This window comes from Prunus persica, chromosome G2 (assembly GCF_000346465.2).
Source record: "Prunus persica cultivar Lovell chromosome G2, Prunus_persica_NCBIv2, whole genome shotgun sequence".
Taxonomy (NCBI): domain Eukaryota; kingdom Viridiplantae; phylum Streptophyta; class Magnoliopsida; order Rosales; family Rosaceae; genus Prunus; species Prunus persica.
This window is the reverse complement of record NC_034010.1, coordinates 17,186,987-17,204,222: the sequence shown is the minus strand read 5'-3', so window position 1 is coordinate 17,204,222 and position 17,236 is coordinate 17,186,987. Positions and strand designations below refer to the sequence as shown.

The 17,236-nt window shown below is 35.8% G+C and overlaps 3 protein-coding genes and 1 long non-coding RNA gene across 5 annotated transcripts; 3 read left to right on the top strand and 1 right to left on the bottom strand.

Moving 5' to 3' along the window:
• Positions 776-6,094, top strand: LOC18787398 (UMP-CMP kinase 3). 2 transcript variants are annotated; one of them, XM_007218344.2, is made up of 10 exons: positions 777-903; positions 2,097-2,160; positions 2,410-2,461; positions 2,885-3,002; positions 3,589-3,745; positions 3,868-3,948; positions 4,077-4,184; positions 4,311-4,382; positions 5,318-5,370; positions 5,919-6,094. In XM_007218344.2, the coding sequence occupies exons 2-9, from the start codon at positions 2,128-2,130 to the stop codon at positions 5,324-5,326; spliced, it is 630 nt and encodes a 209-aa protein (XP_007218406.1). In that variant the 5' UTR covers positions 777-903; positions 2,097-2,127; the 3' UTR covers positions 5,327-5,370; positions 5,919-6,094. The 2 variants fall into 2 exon arrangements, with proteins under 2 accessions (XP_020411913.1, XP_007218406.1); XM_020556324.1 differs by lacking the exons at positions 5,318-5,370; positions 5,919-6,094 and having other exon boundaries at positions 776-903; positions 4,311-4,695.
• On the bottom strand, positions 6,323-8,859 carry LOC18786097 (50S ribosomal protein L18). The gene is made up of 2 exons (XM_020556325.1): positions 8,127-8,859; positions 6,323-6,830 (listed from the first exon to the last, which is right to left on the bottom strand). The coding sequence occupies exons 1-2, from the start codon at positions 8,274-8,276 to the stop codon at positions 6,435-6,437; spliced, it is 546 nt and encodes a 181-aa protein (XP_020411914.1). The 5' UTR covers positions 8,277-8,859; the 3' UTR covers positions 6,323-6,434.
• LOC18785544 lies at positions 8,628-9,158 on the top strand. Its single transcript, XR_002270034.1, has 2 exons — positions 8,628-8,732; positions 8,858-9,158. It is a non-coding gene; the product is annotated as an uncharacterized LOC18785544 (long non-coding RNA).
• LOC18787077 lies at positions 10,396-17,236 on the top strand. Its single transcript, XM_007218930.2, has 13 exons — positions 10,396-10,975; positions 11,084-11,161; positions 11,806-11,963; positions 12,607-12,682; positions 13,300-13,367; positions 13,548-13,800; positions 14,049-14,183; positions 14,300-14,406; positions 14,509-14,562; positions 14,658-14,741; positions 15,945-16,108; positions 16,388-16,535; positions 16,835-17,236. The coding sequence occupies exons 1-12, from the start codon at positions 10,690-10,692 to the stop codon at positions 16,527-16,529; spliced, it is 1,605 nt and encodes a 534-aa protein (XP_007218992.1). The 5' UTR covers positions 10,396-10,689; the 3' UTR covers positions 16,530-16,535; positions 16,835-17,236.

The following is a 17,236-nucleotide window of genomic DNA, read 5'->3' as shown; positions in this document are numbered from 1 at the left end:
TTGCAAGAAGTATTATTGTTTTCAGCTTTATTTCTTCTTATTGCTTTTCTCATCCAACAGTCCATGGACCACTATAGCTTATGAGAATAAAATTATCATATGATTTAGCATTTTCTACTACCAAATAATTAGATTTGTGACATTTATAATGCTTTTCGATTTTGTGACTTAAAGACTCATAAAACATATTATAGCTTCCAAAATTTTGAAATTATTGAGATAAAAGAAGTGGTATATATTTGTAAATTATTGAAGAATGTAAAGTACCATATCAAAAACTTGACAAAATAAAATACGATATATTATGTGGTTCCACTACTAATTTTACAAAACCTTTTTGGATACAAAAAATGGTAGATGGAATAATTAGGGAACTGGAAAAAAGGGAAAAAAATTAGTTTTGACATGAACCGATTCGGTTCTTGAATTTTACCACTTAAAAATCGAACCGAAAGTAATATATAATGTTAATTGTATAGTGTTGTGAACCCTAAGTGCAAACTACGAAACTCGAACTCCTACAAGAGAGGGGGATCTCTCATACACCTACACAATCAAGATACCATAGGAGTTTGAACCTTAAATCCTTATTTATTTATTTTTTAAATCATAAATCTGAGACCTCTTTACCACTTGACTAGACTGCGATGGCAAATTTTTCCTCTTTTAAACACTATAGCTTTAGCCGTTGCAACTACGCAAACTTCCCATATTCTCCGAAATTTCCATGTTGCCCCTACCGACCAACGCGCTCAAATCAAGGTCACAAAATAAGCTCACATTCCTCCGTGTCATTGTCTTTCTCACATTCAAAACACCTTCTCCTTCCATTCTATTTAAGAAAAGCAGAGAGACCTCAATTCGCAATAACGTAGCTCAGATCTTCACACCCATAACCCACTGGTATGGCTTCTCCTCTGTCCATGTATATCAATCTCTGAATTCATTTACGCTGCAATGGAATTAGGTTTTGATCTGCATTTGTTTGATATCGATCGTAATTGCTTTTTGTGTTTTTGGCTCAGTTTTGAGTTGCATTTTATCTGATTTTGTAAATTCTGCGTGGATCTGATTTGATCCGTGTTTGCTTGGTTTGGTTACGCACTGTTTGGGAGACACTAGCAAGCTCAAGCCTTTTCCTTTCTGTTTAACCATTTTTTGGTGATTGATTGTGTTTCTTTTGAATTTCAGCCTACATTTGTCAGTTTATTTCTCGATCTGAATCTCCATGATGCATTAATGTGTATTCACGTTGAATGATTCGATCAATTCATTCCTGTTTTTGGTTGAATTTTGGCCTCTCTGTTATCTGATTATGCTAATTCTTCTTTCTCAATGGTAGATATGATTGGTGTTGAATTGAATCCTGAGGAAAAAGGAGGGAAAGATTGACAATGAAATTTTGAATTTTTTTACATGTTGATTAACTTGCAAAGATAAATCGCAAGCTTGAGCATTAGATCAGAACTAAAACTTTTATGTTTGTTTTGCATACCGTCTTCTATTCTGCACCCGAATTGATCATTATGATTGCCCGTGTTGGATCTGTGGTGAATTGAGTGAGTGAAGGTTTTGAATTGAATGATTTGAAATTTGTAATGGGAAAGATCTAGTTCTGATAAATTTTACATTTCTTTGGAAAAATTTAATCACTTTAATGATCAAATCTATGCCTTTTGTTTTGCTAATTTAATATGCATATTTTGTTGTGAAGAAAAATACAATTTAAAATTCGTTTCTGACTTGTATGGCCTCTGCTTGTGTAGATCACACAGTTATAAGATTTGTTAAAAGGCACTTTGCTACATTATGAAGCCAAGTTTGGACATTTAATGGGTTATTGTGATACACATGACATTGACGATTTATATCACTGCGGTGACTGTCCCAACTAATATTATGACTCTTGGTGAAAAATTAATATGTTTGTATATACATATGTGCAGAAAACATATAAATGTGTGCTTAGGTGTACCATGCATACATGACAGTTTTGTTAGCATGTTAAATCTTTTTGCACATTCAAGAAAAAGCATTGATTTTTTTATTTGTTTGTATACCTAAAATTTATAATTGCAATGTTTTGGTTTGTGCAGATAGGTAATCAGACACATTTAGTTGGTGCCCATGGGAACAGTTGTTGATGCTGCTGCTAAGAAGGTATACCTTGGCTTTTGTTTTTAGTATTAGAAGAGATTCTACAATTATGCACTGCGGTTCTGGAAATTTTGTCCAATTTAAGTTGTTATTGCATTCTTTGGTCTGTTCAGTACCAAATTTACTGAGAAATGAAATGCTTTCATTTAGTCTTCTCCTGAGAACATTATTCTGGATGATGTTTGTTGTGGTTTCAATATATATACATATTATATGTTTTATATTTATTCTGATAAATAAATCCTACTGCAGGAGGCTAATGGAAGCTTAGCTGATCTGAACCCTACAGTTGTTTTTGTATTGGGTAAGAAAAAAATATAACTTGAACTAGTAGTATCCTAATCATCCTTGTTTCTCTGAGATTTATAGCTGTTTGCCACCTGAGAGAAGATGTACTAATATTGTTCATGATTTTAATTGCTGTTTTTGCTTTTTTCTTAATAGTTCAGGGAAAACGTGTGCATGATTTAAAGTCCTATCTCAAAGCAATGATCTTTAAGTATGATCGATAGGCATTTTAGTTTTTATTTCAATTTACCCTGGTATGGGAAGACTAATTACTGAAATGATCATTAGGTTTGTTTACTAGCGGTGTTTTATTTATACATTCTCTTTCTGTTTTTTTACTAGCTATACTAAAGCCTCCAGCCATTTCTTTGGTACCACTCCTCTCTTCTTTTGAAGTATCTATGGTGTCTTTTACCAGTTGTTTCTTTTGATTGCCTAGGTGGCCCTGGCAGCGGAAAGGGTACCCAATGTGCAAACATTGTTCAGCACTTTGGGTATACCCATCTCAGTGCTGGTGATCTTCTACGAGCTGAAATCAAATCTGGTTCTGAAAATGGGTATGGCATATCTGTCTTATAACCTAGACAAATATTCATTTTGAAATAATCTCTCTTTACGGAAACATGCATCTTAAGATTAAGAAAGATGCTTCAAGTGTAATTAAGATTGAAGTCTTAAAATCTCACACCCTCACACACATATGCATTTAATTCCTGGGATATTTAGCTTTCCAATGTTTCAATAGTTGTGTAGTCTACTATTTGCGCTTGATAGTTATCTCATTTTATGGTAGTGGGTTATACGATGAGTTCAGTAAAAGATATGTCCAGTTTCCATGGATTCATAGTCAAACAATAGCCCCTCTTATATAAGATGAGGTGTGAGGTTACTCAACAGGTAAGGTTAATAAGGTTGAGGATGGTTGCCTTTGTTGTGTACACTGGTCCTTGTATCACCATTTGATTAAGAATGAGCATACTTGGATTGTAATTAGTCTTTTCCAATTAAGCCAAACACTAGAAAAAGTTTTTGCACAAAAGTGTCTTATTTTATGCCTTTAAGTTGAGAAATGATTGCAAACTTAGGCTGGACTTTGTATTCCCATGAAATTGTTTACATCTCTTCGTGTAACAACACTGACAGGACCATGATTTCAAATATGATTAAAGAAGGAAAGATTGTTCCTTCCGAAGTAACAATTAAACTTCTTCAGCGAGCAATGCTGGAAGGTGGTAATGACAAATTTTTGATTGATGGGTTTCCTCGTAATGAAGAAAATCGTGCCGCATTTGAGGATGTGGTAAGCCCTTTGCATACGTTTTCCTCATGATTTTAACTGTAGCTTTTGGTAATTGAATATTTTTTCAAAATGATTGATTTACTTGTTGAAGCCAATGCCAAACTCTGTTAATGGTTCTGCAGACTAAAATCGAGCCTTCATTTGTCCTGTTTTTTGACTGTTCTGAAGAGGAGATGGAGAGGCGCCTCTTGGGTAGGAACCAGGTTGGAAAACTATGAGTTCTCCTTGTAAAGGATTTTGTATACTGTCTTAGTATGATGATATTTTCTATTTTTGGTTTTCAAAATAATTATGTTGATTTTCTGAATTTTTTTTGTTGGGGGCAATGAAGGGAAGAGAGGATGATAACATAGAAACAATAAGGAAGCGATTTAAGGTTTTCCTAGAGTCTAGTCTCCCTGTGATAGAGTACTATAACTCCAAGGGGAAAGTTCGGAAGGTAATTTTCGATTTGTTTTACTTTTCCTGGCTTTTATGTCACTACATTGTATATTTAGTTATAATAATTCGTGTTAACCATATGTTCTTGCATGTTTGTTGAGATCACTGTTGTTTTCACCCTCAGATTGATGCTGGAAGGCCCGTTGAAGAAGTTTATGAGTCAGTAAAAGCTATTTTTGCCCCAAAAAATGAGAAGGTAATGGGCCATTGCCATGCTTTGATGAAATGCTTAATCTTGTTCTGGATGTAATGGTTTAAGATATGATAAGGGAATTTGTAGATGCTGTTCAATGGGAGTGTATTGTCTTCCTAGTGTGGTTTTGTAAATATAATTGGTGAACTAAATGCTTCAGATAGTAAGCTTTATTGGCAGCCTATATTGGGAAACCAACTTCATTAGATAACAAAAGGGGACATTTGAGTTTAACGTTTTATGAAAGTGAAGGAACTTTTTAGAATTACAAATGACCTAAGTATGATGTAGTTTAATGTTGACATATGTTTCCTTATCAGTTATCACCAATTGTAAGCACAATTATGGCAAACCAAATTGATCATGTAAGGCAAGAAATCATCAGAATGTAGCTACAGTCAGAAGCATAGCCTGAAACAACGCAACTTAGAACATAGTAGGAACAGCATATGTGTGCACATGCCTGTAGTTAGGTTGGGATTTAAAACAATTGACCAGAAATATTTGAGGGCAACTGGCTAGCTAAAACCAAACAGGAGGGGTAAAAAAAGGAACTGAGAGATTCTCACACTTCAGATCAAGGGCGGAAATTTGTTTGACATGTTTTGATATGGGTTTGAATTTGAAAGTGATGGGTTGGGTAAAAAACTATGAACTGCCTGTAAAAATAACTTGAACTGTACCAAGAAGGGAAATTCAAGATATGCTAGTCTCTTTTTGTAATTTTCTTTCCTGTGGAATCTTAGCATGCAGTTGCTCATCTGTACATTTTCCCTTGTCATGGACGTTAACCTGAATTGCACCAAGAAGAGAATCTAGATATGCTAGTTTTTCATCATTTTTTTCCCTAAATAATTTTGTTTGCCTGTGGAATCTATCATGCAGTTGACGAAGTGCCCATTTTCCCTGTCATTGATGTTAACTTTTTCGGTTTGCAGGCTGATTAATTGCTGCAAGTGTGTCCAAGATTTCAGATCTTATGTCTATTGAGGTAAAACCTTCATTTTGAACCACAAAAATAACAGTTTACATGGGGTGATATCACCTGGTTTTAATTCTGTGCAAAACCTTCAATTTGCACATAAGCACACATTCTCTTTTTACATGTTACATTTAGGACCAGGAATCTCAAAATTAGATATAGAAATAGAAAAAGAATGGAAGATGTTCTCATGTGACCCCACATGACTGGAATAAAGGTAGCAATGATGTTGATGATGGTGGGTTTTCCATTTAGGACCAGGAATCGGAACTATTCGGGTCACTTTTAGGGTTGACAATCTTCATTGAGATTAAAAGTAGACGCTCAAGTTTTGTTTGTAATCTTTGGCCTAACAAAAAAACTTTGTTCACAATCAACTGCTTGGCAAACTGAGATGCCTGAGCAAAAACATGCCGCTGACATTCAAATGGCTGTGTTTAATTCGAGTAGCCTGCACCATCACACACACCTCCACATGCATGCACACAGGCACTCTCACTATTTAACCTATGCAAATGTTGACATGTTTTTATCTTTCTATGGTGTCTTTCTTTCAGGTGATGCAATTGTTGGCTGCATATATTGTTTTCTTTTGAGGGTTTTATTCTTGGTGCTTACATATTATAGAATGTATTCTAGACACGTGAGGTGCATGCCTCTAGTCTTATATTGGTGATTGTGTTCTAATTTTAAGATTTATAGTAATAATTATGGCAATAATCTTCTGTTTCAAGTGTTATAAGTAGCTATGCATCCTTTACCCTCTTTTGCTTCTTGTGGGATAAAGCGCTCGAATTAGAAAATTTGATGAAAGACAGCAATTAAAAGAGAGGGAATTTCATTGAGAGTGATTGTTGCAAAGATGCATTGTACTTGTAATTTTCTGTGTTCCTTGGGTATGGGTTGATAATCAAGGAAATGATTGGTTTTGGGTAAAGTTCACATTTTAATTCCTTATATCGTTAAAGAGAAAAAAAAAGTAGATTAAAGTTAATGGTTTTTAAAGTAACACTTAAACTGATTTACATGTTAACTTTACCACAAAAATGAACTAAAACTGATTCTCACATGTTCTAAACAAACATGATTCCGTTCTCCTTAATGGTATCAAGTACAATTCCAAGCCTACCCTCAATCCTCTCATTCTTTTTGGGCTCAAAAGACATTGCAAAAACATCAGCATCCTTGCACCTCTCTGCGATCAGGTTTCCTATCACTCGACACGCATCGTTGTCGACAAGTGACGTCAACGAATACCTCAAATCCTTGGAATTTGTGCTAGCCACGGATATCACTTTGCTGGTACCCCGGTGCATCACTTTGGCATGGATAAATCGTTTTGAAAAGAAAACATCCAGTAAAAATGGCCTCATGTACATATCTGTCCTTTGCGACCATGATTTCCTATTAGGTCTTTTTGCAGCCTCACCTCGAGATCTCCGGGTCCATGCAGCTCGAATGAAGGAATCCTGTGAAACAAACACGAGCACTTTGAAACCATTTCCTCCATTTCACTGGTTGGAAGTTTAACTGAGGAAGAATCATGACTCGTGCAATCTAAACTAGCCCTGATGTAGGACATAATAACTATAATACAATTTAAAGACTTCTACTTTGTTGTAACCAGGGAAAACAAAGACTTTCTACTTTGTGAAGGGGGGTTAGAACCAAAAATTGGACAATTTATAAGTATAAGCTAAGTCTGTCCTAAAGTTTAGTCATGCAATTTTATATCTTGAGGTGCACAAAAACAAACCCTAAAATAGGCAATTAAGTCTTGCAAGGTATTAATAATCATAACTCATTGAAGTCAATTCTAAATGAACCCTTAAAAAATTGAAATAATTAATGTAATTAAAGTGATATCAACCTAAAAGAACTTAGATTCTCCAGTCCAAAAAATAAACATTAATTTCACAAATGGGCAGCTAAGCTTCTACTGTTAAGCACAACATTATTATGTCATATTAATCAGTTCCTCTTGCATTCAAAAACCAAATAGTTGAATTCCACCATAGCTCATTGTCCAAAAGATTAAGCTCAATCCCAGTCGTGTATAGCCCGGTTGGTTGAACTCTTCCACCTCCACCCATGTGGACATAGGTTCAAAACCCCTAGGCAACCAATGAATATTTGTGTAAACCCCCCTCCCCCAATCGCTTGTACGAAAAAAGATTAAGCTCAAACGTGCCAAAACCAACAAATTCCCTTTAGCTACGCAGCACAATTAGGACTTTATGAAGTAAATTGGTTCATAACCATCATAAACATAACCAGATAATTAGAATACTAGCCAGTCTTCAAAATATGACAGCCATAAAAGAAACCACTACTTATAGCTAAGTCCCACACCTTTTATTCTCCTAGTCAATTCAGCAAACACCTTAGCTACATCAATTGAAATCGAAGTGGGCATCCGCGAAATTATAATCCTTCTACACAGCACATAACCATTCTATAAGAAATCAAGCAAAATATCTTTTTTTATTATACACAAAATAGAATTGGGTCAGTCGCTGTTAATTAAGGTGACTAAAAAACCCACGGCTTTCTCATCACATTTAAAACAGTCATTTGGGTTTCCTACAACAGATGATTCAGTCCATATGCATGCAATCACAACTTCAGAAAATCAATGTTTAGGAACAATTCCCAACATTTTTCTCATGATAAATATTAGGATTAAACAAGAGAACAAGAAAAGTAAACTTAAAATAAGACAAGAAATAGAAAGTGAAAGTGAAAGTGAAGTAATGGAAACATGCCTTGTTGTGCGTGTGAAGGGAACTAGGAGGGGCTGTGATGCAATTGAAGGAGATGCCAAGCTTGGGAAAAGAAGAAGCCCATGAGAGCCGAGCGGGTTTCACTGAACCACATGGATTTGACAAAAGAGGAGGAGCTGATATGCAGGCCATCTTAAGTTTTCTTTTTAGGAACTTTCTTACAGAGACGATAATATACTAAATTCACACACACTACACTGATTCTAGAATTTGAACCCGTGACCTTATTATTCCAAATCGCTAGCATTTAAACTCATTGTCGCCCTTTGTGGTGCTCGAACAGACGACCGAAACGATAAAGGCTTGCTCTCTGCCAACCCTAAGTTCTTAATTCTCTAATTCAGAACCCTTGAAGGAGGTAAAATCATCTTGCGTGTATTACTCTATTAGTTTCGCAAAGAAGTTTACCACATTACCAGGCACAAGTGAAATTCGAAAGCGAGAGAGAAAAAGAAAAAGGAGACGATGAACGACTCGAACTCTGAAATCTCCTCAATGAAACCCAGCAACAATAATAATGCTGCCAAGGTCACAAAGCCTCCTTTCGTACCAGCCAAAGACGACACCAAACCAGTGCTTCAAGACCCAGTCAGTTCTCTCTCTCTCTCTCTGTCTCTCTCCATACAATACAGACAGGAAGGTTTTTCTTTTTTGGGTTTGATTTTTAATATTTGTACTCTTTTTTATTTAATTTTTTCTTTTGTGGTTGGTAGATACTGCGGTCTGATCCGATTGAGACAGAGGAAGCTGTGCTTCGGTTGCCTACACTTCTATTAACAGATCAAAAAATCCTCAACCCAAAATGATTTGAGATGTTGTTGTTACTCTATGGAGAATGAATGATGAAGTCTGAATGATATTAAATGGTTCAAGATTTCCCTTTATATTACCTTTTATCCTTTTTTTCTTATTAATGTAATATTTTTCTGGGTGAAAAAGCTCTTCTTAATTCCAGTGTTAATTGCCATTTAATTTTTGTTGGGCAGAACGCAGAGATTTTATTTTATTTTTATACATGTTGATTTTGCATCTTCGTTTGGTAGCATTACAATTTCAATATATATTTTTTGGTCATTTTATATTATGATAAATTAGTAATTCAATAAATAATTTAGTAGTAGAGTGTATTTAGTTCATTTTAGAATTTGTTTAATAGCACCATATAATAATTCAACCCTCTATTTGGATAAAGGAAAATAATTTGAGATTTAGCTAAAAGTCGAAAATTAAAGAGGATAAATTGATTTTCCATTGTTTGGCAATGTAAGTATGGAAATTATTAAATGATGCGTAGAAAAAATCATGAAAATTAGATATCAAGATTTCCAAATTTAATTTCCGCCAAAAGAGACTTCATTTCACAATTTCAATTGAGCAGGAATTCGTTTTTTACAATAATTTTTGTCATTTATAAAATTCGACATGTATAAATTCAAAAACTGAAATTATTAATTACCAAAATTTTTAAAACGATAGAGATCTAAATTTCGTCATTTAAAAATTCTATACAATTTTCAATTTCTTCATCCAAATATAGGGCAAGTGATGAAAACTAATGCCTTATTCATCTAAACAATTATAAACACCCAATGTATGGGTCCATTGAGGAATACATGCAAAAGTAAAGTGAAATGTACAAAATCGATAAGAAAGATAGAGAAGAAATATGTCTTCTTCATTGGTCGAAGATCAAAGATTATAATGCAACTACTACATCTCCAAGCCTTAACACTTAATGAAGGTGATAGACTGCATAATTTATGAGTATTGTCATGTCAACAAATAAGTGTGCAAAAATCGGCTCGCTCTTAATGCAGTTGATAAATTGCATCGGCATTGATCAGTTCTAATCGGAAGGCCCCAAGTCTCGTAATCAAATCCAACATGCCCATAATTAGTTATGGTAAACCCTAATAAGCTTTGGCAGGCTCGAATCAGGTTTGGTAAACTCTAATTAGGTCTGCCAATATTCGAATCAAGTAGAGAAGTCTATGCCAACTCCAAAAATATTGCCAAGATACCAAGCCCAAGTTCGTTCGGAAGGAATTGGGAAGACACCAACATGTCTAGACCTCCCAACATCTATTTAAGAAGGAACTAATCCTAATTGAATCGCAACATTTTTAATAATTCGGATAAAAACCTGAAAAAAAATAGGAGCCCAAATTTACCCTTTTAAGTGACAAGAATTACCTCTCTTGTTGGCACGAGAGAGAACTTGTACACAATGAAAATGTCGTCCCCGAATGACACACGTGGCGCTAAAGCAGATCTACCCAGTGTACCCAAAATCAGGAAGAAGACTGCTCGCATCTACCAAAAACCGAAGTGACAAATTAGCAAACAAAAACAGACTCTCCCCGTCCTCTGTGTCTGTGCTGCAAAGAGGAGGAAGAAGAAGAAGAAGAGCAATGGAGGACCAACTGAAACGCTGTCGTTTCCCACAATTCGTGCTCCAACCTCCACTCTGAGAGAGAGTTGGGCTTTCAGCTTTTGCTTCGTCAAGATCCACGAGGACGAAGAATTGGAGTGAAAACAGAGCCAAATGTTGCCGCGCAGGTTATCCGTCATTTTTGGAGGCCTAGGTTCCGACACGAACACTGTGACTAACGAGCTCTTGCCCACTCTTAAGGTCCAAACGGATAAGGAGGTCTACAGGCCCGGCGATCCCATTATCATCACCATAGAGATTTCGAACCCTAGCAGCAATGACGGTACGGCTTATTCGCTCTTGATCGAACGTCTGGGGTTTGAGATTAAAGGGATTGAGAAGCTCGATTCCCAGTGGTTCGCCACGCAGAAACCCACGTCTGGATCTAAACAGAGAAGAGGTAGCCAAAAACAAAAAGAAGAACACATTGAATAATTTGGTTTCTGTTTCAGTGGTTTTGGAATTTATTTGTGTTTTCGTGTTTTTTTTTGTTACATGAAACATGTAGGTGAATATGTGTTCATGGAATGCTCCACTCAAGCGCTGGTGACGAATCAGATTGTTTCCCCCGGGGCCAGGAAATCATGTGAGGAAAATTTGTTGTTTGTAAGATTGTGTTTTAGTGTAACTTAAGATGCTTTGTTAAGTAGTTTTGAGTCGTAGGTGTTAGGATTTACATGGAGAAAGTGTCAATCTTGAACAAGTTTAGTGTTTTTGTTGTTCTTAGAGTTTCTGACTATTTTCTAAATATGCCTCGTCTTTTGACGGCCAAATGCATTTCATTGATGAAACAATCAAATTTGCTTCTAATTGCTAAAGGATCAGTTTTTAGAATTGATAGTATACTGAGCTAGATGATGAAGAAGTGGACCTTTCTTCCAAAATAGCACATTACATTCAACAATGTCACACCTCTCTTAGCCAAGAATTTAACCATGATGTTCAGAAATCATCCTCTGTCTTAATCAACTGGAAACCTGGTCAAAGGATAAACCAGAGGTTCAACTTAGGCTTTTGCCTTTTGTTGTCAGATGAGTGGTAACATGAGCCTGATCTGTCGTTAAAAAATACGAGGAATCAATTCAGCTGCATATTTTCTTTTTCATTCCAAGGAAGGATGGTTATGTCGAGCCTTTAGCTTGCCTATCTTAAGAAAGAGCTTTTGGGTTGGATTTGCTTTCAGTATCGACTCCAAATTTTCTTTCTGTTAATATTCAATGTTTTCTGCAGACGTGGTGCGGTCATTCCTGGCTAGCATTATACCACCATCATATAAAGGTGCTACCATTCGCTATATGTACTATGTTAGAAGTACAATGTCTGGCCAATGGCTGATACTGGAAAATGCTCATTCTCGTGGAGAATCAGTCAAAGATTTTCCTGAAATGGTTGGATTTCCTTAACTTTCTCTGATGGTTGTTGACATGAAGTTTCTCCTTTGTGATGGATTTCTGCACTGCTCTAATTTAGATTATATTTTCTGCTTCTGATGCACCATAGTTTACTTATATTTTTCTCTGATTAACAAACTTTGTCCTTTAATAAACTTTCCACATGATGATGTTGATTGAGAAATGGGCTTGTTTGGTGTCCTTGTGTTACATCCTCTGAAGCATTCTTTGCTAAATTTGAATGGTAATTTTCGGACTGTTCGCTAATCAATTATAAGAATGGACTTTTTTTTCAAAATATACCAAAGGCTTATATGTAGTTATCAGTATATGTGGGAATCATATACTTTTTTCTTTTCCTCCAATTTCTTTTAAGCTTATGTTTTTATAAATTTTCATCTTTTTGGTAAATATAATGAACTTGCTTATCCATCGTTGTCATTATCAAACATGTGCAATCAGATGCTTGCACCATAAATACAAGCGTAGAGGTGCATGTGTGTGTGTGTGTGTGTGTGAACTCCTGCTTAGGTAGATATTGGTAAAAGACCCTTGCCCTTACAGGCTAGCCTCTTTCTTTGTATATTTACTGATATGTCCACATTTTGATTTCTGAACCTCATCAACTTTAACCTTTCAGGAGGCTCGTGTTCCAGTACAAGTATGGGTCACTCAGAAAACCAGTGGCTTGGTGATGGAAGAAGGTCAAAGTGATGGTGAGTTTCCCTTTGGTCAATATAATTCTGATATAGCATCTGGCGGCTAGTTTAGTGGTTTTGATCGTAACTTAACAGGGATCATAACCAAATCGTAAAATCGCATGCATCAAGCTCTCAAAATTTATTGCATTTGAGGATTCTTGTGCATCTTATGAACAAAGCAGATCATTCATCAATAGCCTGTTTTCATCTTTTTTGTACTAATTGGAAAGATGAAGTGGAGCCATTACAATAAATTTTAGCTGTCAAATTGCTGATGGGCTAGAATCAATATGAGAAAAAAGTGAATATTCCTGTGTCAAATTTAACTGCAGGTAAGATCTCCTTTGTTTGTGTAAGAGTAATTGGTTTGTGTGTTACACTGTATGAATGCTGCAGTTCAAGTTCTACTGGACGGCAGACATGTCCTTGAAAATTGCTCATATTTCTTATAGTAAATTTTTCGTCTTTTTCAAGTAGTGATCGGCATACCTGTAAAGTGTAAACATACTTATGTTCTAAATTTAGTCTATTTTTTCAGTTTTTGCATCTTATAATTTTGAAGTATTTTCGGCTGTCTTAATTTCCAGTCATGTTAGATAATATTTTGAGACCAGCCAATTATATATTTTCAGGGATTGTTCCTTCTGCAACCATCCAAATGGATATGTTTTGGAAAGAGATGGATGCAGACTCTGATTGGGTAGGCTCTTAATACCACAATATCTTTTTTCATTTATATGTTCCTGGGAATTCTGTTTCTTTCTTTTTAAGCATGCAGAGGCATTACAGAGTTATTAAGCAATGTTTGTCTCTAGGAGTTTCAAAATAACGGACATGATCCATTTGATCCTTTATAAGGCGGAACTAATTCCTCTTACAGGTGAGAGCAAATGATACAGATGATGGGGTTGAGGAAGGCTATGAAAGCTCAAGGGATGAGATCTCATCTGTTTCTTCATACAATCCCATGAAAGAACATATAAACAGAACCTTCGGAAGTTCGCTATCCTTGCAATCAGCAAGGTCTTCGAATAAGGATAGCCCATATCTTGAAGGAGAGCGCACAAGTTTATCTTCAAATCTAGCACTCCCACAGCTCTCTGTGGCCGAAGTCTTATACGATACTGGCGCTGGTAAGTTATATGACCTAGAAAAAGCTTCAAGTCCTATATATTGAACTTCTTATCGTTCTCATTTCCAAAATAGTTTCTATGTTGTTTCACCCATTGTGTTGAGTTATTGTGATATTTTTGTTTTCTTGTTTTGTTCAGTTACTATTGCAATTTCTTCAGAAATTCCTGTGAGAAGAACATTGTTTTTCTATTTTCTTACAAGTTTCTGAAGATTATATTTCTAACTCACAAGTTACTTTTGCAAACAGATCTTTCATTGCCCCTGAATTCATCTGCTATTGGCTCCCCAAGCCAGCAACAGAAACTTACAAAGCGCCTTTCTATGGATGATGAAGCAAGGGCATCTTCTTCACCAGAATCTGGAGCTGTTGAAACATTAGCATGTAAATGAATGCACTTCTTTTCCTTCTTATATATCTCCAATGCTGTGATTTCTGTTTATGTAGCAATAATTTTCGTGTCTCCATGAAAACTAATTTTCTGCAAATATTTTCTGCAGCAGAAGGCTTTAGTCGAGGGAGGTCATACAATATCCGGCTGGATGACCAAGTTCTGCTTAGATTTTCCCCAAAAAATTCTGATTCTAATTATTACTTCAGTGATATGGTAATTTAATTTCTCTATATATTGTCTTATGCCTGATTTGAATCATTATTGTTTTTCTGTTTGTTTGGGTTGTAAACTTTTCAACATCTCTCCATGAAATAGATTGGTGGGACTCTTACTTTCTTTCATGAAGAAGGAGCTAGAAGGTGCCTCGAGGTAGTTGAGATATCACAAGTAATTTTGAAATCATTTTCAGTGATCTGTGAAATGTATTCAGTTATCACTGCCTCATGGGAGGCTTTGTTTTTCAGGTTTCTATAACGTTGGAGACTTCGGAAACTATTAGTCGGCGATTTGTCCATCCTTCTCGGAAGAATTCCCCCACAATTACAAAGGTATGGCCTTTTGATTTCAACTGTCAGTCAAGTGATAAGTGCAGCAGATTGGTACCTAGAAATTATTACATCTTTCCAATCTCGATTCCGATATGTGTTTCTCAAAGTTTGAATAATAACGTAATGTTCTTGCCTTTGCTGGTATTTGAATTCAAAAAATGAGGCTGTTTGAGCATGGTATGGGACACAAGACACTGATACATTGAAATGGAAAATGATAAAGAGGGCGTATCAGTACTAACCGCTCACTTGGGTTTTTTTATAAATATTATTTGTTATTAGAAATTACCACCTCCAATTCGCTTAAATCAGTTTCCTCAAGAAACCTAAACCATAACTTCAGTGCAACTGGACAATGAAGGTATGCGGGTTCAGACATTATTAGGTCTACACAAGGCTTTTGGCGGAAGTTACAAGGGCGAAGAGGTGTGGAGATGCTGAGTATTTGATATTGTGTAGTACTTGGGAAGAAGGGTTAAGCAGGGTTGGTTCTGATGTAGGTTAAACTTGAATAGAAGTACCTGAGGTACCAAATGTCTTTAGGAAGCTTTGGAGTTTTTGGATGCAATAGTGAAAGCTGGACTGTACCAAAGGGGTTGCTATTCTTTATTGCTTGTACTAGTATAAGAAGAAAGGAAAAATAAATAAGAACCTAAGAAAATTCACATAACAGGTGAGGAAAAAGAGTTTGGAAAGAGATTCCTGGTAATTCCATCCATATTTTCATAGCCTTTTGATAGACTATTGGTTCTCTTTTCCATAATAGAACTAGGTCTCCTAAATGAGGAAGGCAGGCAATATGTAAGAGATAAAGCAATTACAAAAGCTTTTCTAATATACTTGGTTGGAAATTATTGCAAACCCACACAAATTCACCGTGTAAAGTTTCCTCTCTGATTTTATAGAAGGATGTGTGAAACCATATGATGGGGTTGCTCTTGTTGCTTCTATGCTTGTTGCTCTGTAAAACTCTGCCTGCTGCATCAATAAGCTTTATTTATCAAATCATGTTCTAATCCCTGCAAATTCATCTATAAAATCACATCACTCTAATTTATTAACCTTTAATTTCTTCTAGAGTAATGAAGAATTTAATATGTGAACTGAGATGAATTTAATGTGAATGCAGATGATTTTTACTCGTATACCCATTTTATTGATTTTGTTTTCTGCTTGGTTGACGGATCAAATTATCTTTTGTAGATTCAGAGTGATCATTACGAGGTCGTTTCCGATTTGGTGCAGACAAGTTTTCTTTTTTCCATTCCTATGGATGGGCCTATGTCTTTTACCACTCCTCATGTATCTGTACAATGGGTCCTTCGATTTGAATTTTTTACCACTCCAAAGAATGTGGATTGGACCAGGTATATAATTATATGCATCTTCTCAACCAAATGATTAAAATGTAGCAAGAGGTTTCAATGTTAAGTTCAGGATTTGGAGTAAAATGTTCATAATTAGTTATGCAGTTCTTTACATGGTTTCCAGATTACCGGTTGTTTGAAAATAATTGCGAAACAAGGTTACAGAAAGTGTCAATCAGACATTGCTAATGAAACTTTCTATATTTGCATCCGTTAAATGTAAGTGTACCAAAACATATGCTAACTCAGCTTTTGCCAAAATTCTAATTTTGACCTCAGGTACGAGCATCCTCTTCTGATAGAGGGAAGAGAAAAAAGTGAGTGGGTTCTCCCAATCACTGTGCACGCACCTCCGGCTGTGGGACCCACTGGTCATCCCCGAAATGAGAAGGCTCTGTTTGGAACCCTGGGGGGTGCATAATTGAAGGTAAATGAGTTGTTATCTGAATTTTGAAGTAGCTTTGGAAAACCCTGATATATCATATAGCTCGATCAACATGCATATTGAATTATTGAAAATATTACAAAACAGATTTTGTTATTACATCAATATTTTGCAATATATGACTCTGGAACCATCTGTCATCATCATCATCTCCTCTCTCTCTCTCTCTCTCTCTATCTCTCTCTCAAACGTGAAGGTTTTAGTTTTCTTTCCCATGATAATAACTGGTATCCGATATATATGATCACCTTTACGTTTTACAAGGTTTTTGTGTCACACAGGTTGACATATTGAGCCGTTTGAAATTCAAGCTACGTCCAAATTGTGGATCAAAACCCATTAGTCCAATTGGGGCCCTGGTGGATCAGCCGACATCTTGTTCCTCTGGAAAAATGTCCGGTGAATGCTGATTCGAAAAGTTGAAGCACGCAACAAAGATGATGAAAGAGGGGAGTCTTAGATATGCTACACTGTGAATGTATCATAGGCTTGTACACCATAATGTGTAGCATTGGCGATTTACATTTTGATTAATTTTATTGTTTACATTCAAAAGTTTCATTGAGTTGAAATGGGTTGTACATTAAAGAGTACGCATTAATTCATTGAAATTAAAGAACAAAGAAAAATTTAAACATTTACAGGAGGCATACATCCTTTAAATGTTTGATTTAGTAATACTA

Coding starts and splice junctions, on each gene's coding strand:
- LOC18787398 (XM_020556324.1), top strand. CDS start 2,128: ATGGGAACAGTTGTTGATGCTGCTGCTAAGAAG. Junction 2,161..2,409: donor TTGATGCTGCTGCTAAGAAG/GTATACCTTGGC, acceptor ATCCTACTGCAG/GAGGCTAATGGAAGCTTAGC. Junction 3,949..4,076: donor GCCTCTTGGGTAGGAACCAG/GTTGGAAAACTA, acceptor GGGGCAATGAAG/GGAAGAGAGGATGATAACAT.
- LOC18786097 (XM_020556325.1), bottom strand. CDS start 8,276: ATGGCCTGCATATCAGCTCCTCCTCTTTTGTCAAATCCATGTGGTTCA. Junction 6,831..8,126: donor CCCTTCACACGCACAACAAG/GCATGTTTCCAT, acceptor TTTGTTTCACAG/GATTCCTTCATTCGAGCTGC.
- LOC18787077 (XM_007218930.2), top strand. CDS start 10,690: ATGTTGCCGCGCAGGTTATCCGTCATTTTTGGAGGCCTAGGTTCCGAC. Junction 11,162..11,805: donor CCCCGGGGCCAGGAAATCAT/GTGAGGAAAATT, acceptor TGTTTTCTGCAG/ACGTGGTGCGGTCATTCCTG. Junction 14,742..15,944: donor ATTCCCCCACAATTACAAAG/GTATGGCCTTTT, acceptor TATCTTTTGTAG/ATTCAGAGTGATCATTACGA.